The sequence below is a fragment of the Vicia villosa genome, unplaced genomic scaffold (assembly GCF_029867415.1).
Source record: "Vicia villosa cultivar HV-30 ecotype Madison, WI unplaced genomic scaffold, Vvil1.0 ctg.004207F_1_1, whole genome shotgun sequence".
In the NCBI taxonomy this organism is placed as follows: Eukaryota; Viridiplantae; Streptophyta; class Magnoliopsida; order Fabales; family Fabaceae; genus Vicia; species Vicia villosa.
The window spans coordinates 20869-28342 of NW_026706391.1; the positions used below are offsets into that span (position 1 = coordinate 20869).

General features: G+C 42.2%; 1 protein-coding gene across 1 annotated transcript; it reads right to left on the reverse strand.

Annotated features, from left to right (window-relative positions):
• Positions 1-1812: 1812 nt before the first annotated feature.
• On the reverse strand, positions 1813-2909 carry LOC131641881 (protein MAIN-LIKE 2-like). Its single transcript, XM_058912177.1, has 3 exons — positions 2825-2909; positions 2031-2746; positions 1813-1936 (listed from the first exon to the last, which is right to left on the reverse strand). The coding sequence occupies exons 1-3, from the start codon at positions 2888-2890 to the stop codon at positions 1813-1815; spliced, it is 906 nt and encodes a 301-aa protein (XP_058768160.1). The 5' UTR covers positions 2891-2909.
• Positions 2910-7474: the final 4565 nt, after the last annotated feature.

A 7474-nucleotide genomic window follows, 5' to 3' on the forward strand; every position in this document is an offset into this window, starting at 1 on the left:
TGTTTTGGAACCTTACATTTATAGAAAAAAAAATCCAAATAACCATGTTTAATAATTTATTTACACTAAAAACCATGTTTTCGGCAAAATTACGCATATGACCAGGTTTCAGAGGTGGTCTCCACATAGGAGCCACCTCAGGTGGCGCCAAAGACCAAAACCTCTTAACCTATGCGCCACCCAGGGTGGCATCAATGCATATTTTTCCCTTTTTAGCCACCTAGGGTGGCGCCTATGTATATATATATATATATTTTTTTTTTGTTTTTTTTTTGTTTTTTTTTTAATTGTTTATATACTATTTTTTTTTAAATTTTTTTTATTTATTAACAAAATTGTTTTAACAATTAAATAAATAATGAAACACCACATGTCATTCATTCCAAACATTACAAATACAAGAAATGCAGAAACAACATTAGAAATATGGTCATACAGTTCAAACATTACAAATACGGTACACAAAAGATAAATAATAAAACATGGATATTATGCTATTCACGACCCCTCCGACCATGACCCCTCCGACCCGGCGCCGGACCATGACCCCTCTCACCGCCAGTTCCGCAATCTGGAACTACTCGAATCCGGTTGGAAGGATCTCGACGACCGACTTCTCCACGACCCCCCCTATTCCTTGGTTGTTCTTGTTGTGTCTGGGTAGGCGGTCCTCGGATTAGCCCCTCCATGCGCTCATTGGACATGTATTCTTGTATGTTGCTGTCAAATAGTCGGGTCCCCATGCCCTCAAAGATTTGTCTTGGCGGTGGAGTTGCGTCACATGGTCGGTAAAATCCAGCGCTTGATTGACCTTGAAAAAATGGCATTGTTTGCTGGGGTGTGGTGTTCCCATATTGTTGGTGTTGTGGAAATTCGTACTGTGACGATTGAGTGGTCATTTGCTCGTTTGGGTCGTAATTGTCATCTAGACCCATGTCGGGGCTGGGTTGCCTATTGTAGCTGGAGGGGCCGGCGTCGCCGTGTTGTTGGGTGAAGGCCCATGATTGTTGCTGGATGGGTTGCCTAGTGGAGGAGGAGGGGCCGGCGTCGTAGTGTTGTTGGGTGAAGCCCCACGATTGTTGTTGGACGGGTAGCCTAGTGGAGGGGTCGGCGTCACGGAGTTGTTGGGTGAAGCCCCATGATTGTTGTTGGAAGGGTTGACTTTGGTAGGGCGTTGTTGGTGTTGTTTGAAATTCCTCATGGTCAGGTTGTTCGGATGTTTGGCGTTGTCGGCGTTGTTGGCGTTGTTGTCGTTGTTGGGGTGGTTGTTGGGGTGGTTGTTGGGGTGGTTGTTGTGCGTATTGTTGGGGTGGTTGTTGTGCGTATTGTTGGGGTGGTTGTTGTGCGTGTTGTTGTTGGCGGGGGTCGTGTAGGTAGTAGGGGTCTGAGACATACATATCGGGGGTTGTGACTGTTCTATACCAAGCAAGGTATGTCGCGGTTGGAAACATGGGGAGTTGGGCAACAAGGAATTGTAACAGACGGCTGCGACGCTGTCTCCACATCTCACAAAATTCAGGTGCGAATGTACGATAATCTGCGTGGTCCCATTGATTGTTAACTCTTTTAATATGCCAGCGACCCAAATCAGTGGGGGGATCCGGGATCGGTTGATGCATGCCAAACTGCAGTCTCACACGGTCAGATTGGTGCATCTCAATGATGTTGAACCTTATTATCGGTACTACTGCAGTCCAAACTTCCCGGTCACTCTCGTTTGGCTCATGGTCTAGCAACAAGTATGGTCTCCAATTAAACTGCGTGGGAGAAAAAATAACATATTATTAAAAAGCATGATGAATTGTAATACATCTATATGATCATATAAAAGTTTAGGGATAATACATCTTCAGCTCGGAGGTGATCAATTAGGTCCCGATATAAAACAACACTCCCCCTCGGATTCTTACTGTAATCCAATTTAGGACCACAGAACCTAAAAAATAAAGAGCAAAAATGTTATTTCAGATTTTTATGAAAAAGATAGTTAGCATTCAAGGAATAGCGTTGAAAAAGAGAAAAAGACGTACCTTGTTGCATAAGGGAACGTGTAGTTGTTCCTGCCTACCGGGGACAGCGTCGGCATTCTCCACCAACCCCATACTTGTAGGAGGAACGCACATCCATAGAAGGTGCACTTCTCGGCAACCGCGTTCTTACAAAGAGACTGGTATAACATCGCCAAAACGGCGGACCCCCAACTATATTTCCTAATCTTGCTAATACTGTCAAATTTACTTAAATAGAAAAAGTTGACAGTGTTACCTGTCGACTCCGGGAATAAAAGTTTACCAAACATCAACATTATATAAACCTTAGTCATTAACCAAACATGCTCCTCAGTAAAGTTGTCCATCAAGACGAGTTCATCATAGTAATCTCTAAGGGAGATCAGACTGATACCCTGGCCTCTTGAACCTTGAGTAGGCACAACTAGATCTCTTCCCAACACTCTCTCACACATTGAATTAGCATGTTGAACAGATCCATTAACAGCCTTGCCATCAATGGGCAGACCAAGTAACATATAAACATCCTCTAGAGTAATAGTACACTCACCTATTGGAAGATGAAACGTGTGGGTTTCAGGCCTCCATCGCTCTTGTAAGGCAAGGATGAATTTTCTGTCTATGGTGTTGTTGTTAACTTTTATGATATGTCCGAAGCCACATGCTTGGAGATTCGGAATAATCCTCTCGTCGGGTTCAACGTAAGCGTGAGAACGTGTACGGAATCGGTCAACAGCCTAAGAACCACAAATAAATCGATTAAACTGGATATCATATACGCATAGATGTTTAGAAATAAATAAGTATAAACTTACAAAGGTCGCCAAATTCGCTCTAGTTCCTCTGTGTGTTTCACCCATGGTAAGAAGTTGTTGAGCCATTTTCAAGAACTCTTTAAGTTTTCTGCGGAATTGAAAATGCAAAGTGGTTTTTTGAAGAAGAAGAATATATGTTGGTGAAAAGAAAGCAAGTATATGAGAGTATTTATAGAGGGTTGGTGGTTGTTGATGTTAAGTGCATGAGGGCCAAGTGGTGAGCATGCATGTGATACAGATATCAAAGTGATAAAGATGGGTTCACATGCATTCTATGTTGAAATGACCATGCATTCCCGTGTTTTGTGCTGACTTTGTCTAGGCATGCATGCATTAATTGTTTCTGGCAGAATAGACTAGGCCTGCATCCCGTGTTCGGTGCTGAATTGTCTAGGCATGCATGCATACAGTATTCCGATGCAGGTAGATCACATGCTGGCGGATCAGATTAGGGTTTTGGCAGTGGGGACCACTAGACAAAATTAGGGCAAAAAAAAACAAAAAAAAAAAGAAAATACACTAATGCGCCACCCCAGGTGGCGCCATGCTGGAAAAATTTTGTCTAATGCGCCACCCCAGGTGGCGCCTACATGCTACTGTTATTTTTTTTTTTTGAAAATTTAGGGTTAGGGTTTGGTTAGGGTTTTCTATGTTTTTTTTTTTTGAAAATTAAGGGTTAGGGTATGGTTAGGGTTTGGTTAGGGTTTTCTGTGTCACCGAAAATAATTAGCATACAGTCTTCGCATGTGATTGTACAGTATGGTTGTGTCTGGTCAAGTCGACTGTAGTTCACCAGTGGCAAGCACACCTCAAATCAACTCAGGCATTCATTTTCCGTCAACTTTATTCGCATGTGATTGTACAGTATGGTTGTGTCTGGTCAAGTCGACTGTGCAACAGTTCAGCAGTGTCATGCACACCTCAAATCAATTGTGAAACAGTCTGGTGTGCAGCAGTGGCATTTATTCATCAAATCAACTCAGTACGCATGTGATTGTATAGTATTCGCCTTCATAATTGTCATCACTCAATGTTCGTCTACATAAAGGAAACCTATAACGTGTAAACTAACACAACACATTACACATCTGATTACATATTTGAAATAAAACTCTCTACCCACTCAACAATGGCCCCTCCGCAATACATTATCAACGCTCATATTTTTGGCGAGACCTATGACAACGAAGAAGTTGGTTTTCTGTTTAGAAACACTGAGGTTAAACGATTTTGTTTAAGCAGAAAAGCAAATTTCAGTTACTTCAAAGGGAGATTAGAGACGAAGCTTGCAATGGGTGGTGTATCCCAGATTTTTTACCAATATCGATTTCTTCGTGGAGACAACCCGGTCAAGTTTATCCAAGTTGAGATCAAAGACGATAAAGACATGCAGAATATGTTTGCCAATCATGAGTATTCTGGTTACGAATGCATAGAACTGTATGTTACTCTACCAGAAGTTCAAACCACACAAATGGTTGAGTCACAAGTCATTGATGCACTTGGAGACGAGCAAGCAGAGGTCGACGTTGTAGATGAAGAAGAAGAAGCACCGGAAATAGAAGTTGATAACCTGGTAAACGAGGAAAGTGAAGATGAACCGGAAGTTGTTGTACCACGAGATCAAGTGCATATGCCTCCAGTGCACATGAGGAACCTGAATTTTGATGGGGATGACGAACCATCGACTGATATTTTCTATGATCCATACACCCAAACAGATCAACGGTTAAAAGTAGGAGACAGATTTCGTTCTAAGGAGGCATGTATCATGGCCATAAAAAGATTTCATATGGCAAACAATGTTGATTTTAGAGTTGATCGCGCCAATGTCGAAAGGTACAAAATTTACTGTAGTAACACTGATTGTGGATTCAGGTTGCATGCATCATACAGGAAGAGAAGTGACTCATGGGTTATAGGATATATTTCCCAAGATCACACATGTATTAACACAAATGTTTCACAAGATCACCGTAAGCTCAGTTATGACATCATTTGTCAAGAAATCTTGCCTCTAGTTGAAAAAGATCCATCGTTAAAGGTGAAAACGATAATCTCTCATATTGTTGCAACGTACAACTACACTCCGTCTTATAGAAAGGCGTGGCTGGCGAAGACCAAGGCGATCGAAGTTGTGTATGGAAATTGGGAGGATTCGTATAAACGACTCCCACATTTCTTATATGCGCTTCAAATTTATGCTCCTGGAACTGTTACTATTTTAGAGACCCTTCCGGCGCAATCTCCAGACGGAACATCACTTCAAGGAAATGTGATATTCCACAGGCTCTTCTGGGCTTTCCGCCCATGTGTACAAGGATTTTCATATTGCAAACCAATTCTTCAAATAGATGGAACTTGGTTGTACGGAAAATATAAAGGCACCATGTTGATGGCTGTGGCTCAAGACGGAAATAGTAACATCTTTCCTGTTGCTTTCGCTCTTGTGGAAGGAGAAACTGCTGGAGGTTGGGGTTTCTTTCTCAGAAATCTTCGGACACACGTTGCCCCCAACCTGGACTTTGCTTGATTTCAGACAGACATGCTGCCATCGAGAGTGCGTACAACAATCCAGCAAACGGGTGGCAAAACCCTACATCAACGCATGTTTATTGTATTCGACACATCGCACAAAATTTCATGCGGGAGATAAAGGACAGGGCTCTTCGGAAGACTCTTGTAAATGCCGGATATGCGTTGACGCAACCGACGTTCCAATATTATCGACAAGAAATTGTAGCGGCAAATCCAGATGCAGGCAGATGGGTTGACAGTCTTGCTAGAGAGAAATGGACCAGATCATACGACAACGGGAAGCGATGGGGGCACATGACTACGAATCTTGTGGAGTCTATGAATGGGGTGTTTAAGGGCATCAGACACCTTCCGATTACTGCCTTGGTGGAAGCAACATACTATAGGATGGCTTCTCTTTTCGCAAGAAGAGGTGAGCGTTGGAATGCAGTTATAGAATCCGGACAATTATGGAGCGAAACATGCGTCAAATTCATGAAAGAGCAATCTACCAAAGCCAACAGCCACATTGTGACATCTTTCGATCGATTCAACCGGACCTTCAGTGTTAAGGAAACGATTGACCATAACGAGGGCCTTCCGAGACAACAATACAGGGTTCTTATAGATGAAGGGTGGTGCGATTGTGGAAAGTTTCAAGCCTTTCGGATGCCATGCTCTCATGTAATTGCAGCATGTTCGTATGCGCATCAAGATCCGTTAGCACTTTTATCTCCCATTTACAAGGCAGATACCTTGCTCGGGGTGTACAACAACTCATTTCAAGTGATGGCAAAGGAGGATTATTGGCCTACGTATGAAGGGGACGTGGTTTGGCATAATGATAACATGCGGAGAAAGAAAAGAGGCCGCCCGAACAGCACCCGGATCACAACCGAGATGGATCATGAGAAAATGGTACGAAAGTGTAGCATATGTCGTGAAGTCGGGCACAATAGAAATACCTGTCCTAACCGTGGATCAAATTCCACCAACAATTAGTTGTATGTCATCTGTATTTTTATTGACAATGTTTTTGTATTTGTATTTGTATTTGTATTCGTATTTGTATTTGTATTTGTATTTGTATTTCTATTTGTTATGTATTTGTATTATCCTTTATTAAATCAACTAGTTATGTCTTTGTCTCGTAGTGAAATTGTCTTCATGGCCCATACTGCCACTCTTTATTTTGGACAGTCAGTCAAATACGCATGCTTTCGTCTAGTCCCATCAAGTCAGTCATTGATCAGTGTGTCTGCATTTATCATACATGTTAGGCGTGCTTGTAAACAGTACGCAACATCATTAATTTTTTCTACCCACTACTATTATAAATTAGGGGCCCCTATGGTTGAGTTTACACACAGATACACAAACTCCAAATACCAAACAATCACACAAACACAACCATGCCTCGCCGGACAACCACTAGGCCAGATGGATGTCACCGGACAACAGAGTTGCCGCCCCGGAGATCAACATGGCGTGCCGAACCTGAGCCGGAGTATCGCAGAAGGAACGGACATGTCATATTCTCCGCCGTCAAACCTCCCATGCCGGTTATATTTTGGAATATCTCTTCCGTCGAGCAACTCAAGAGGACTCTCCTGAGATTTTTAGAGGGGGAGTACGAGGCCGGCGAACAGATAAGAAGCATCAAGAGGCTTAAAACAAGGGCCGATCCTGTGACTGGAGCAACGATAAGTTTCTGGCATAAGGTGGAATACGACATTGATGTCATTCAAATGATGCATGGACCTAATGACATTGTTTTAACCGTGGTGATTTCTTAGATGTTTTACTTTATCTTTTCTGTTGGTTATTTTCTATGTATCATTTGAATGATCAATGAACTACTCTTTTCCGTGGACACTCGACTTAGCCGATTCACTGAACTTAGCCGATTCACTGAACTTATATATTTATGTTGAAAACCATTTTATTAATAAATAAAAAAAATTAAAAAAAAATAGTATATAAACAACAAAAAAAAAACAAAAAAAAAAAAAAACCAAATGAGAGTAGGCGCCACCCTAGGTGGCTAAAAAGGCCAAAATACTCATTGAAGCCACCCTGGGTGGCGCATGAGTTAAGGGAATTTGGCCTATGGCGCCACATGAGGTGGCTCCT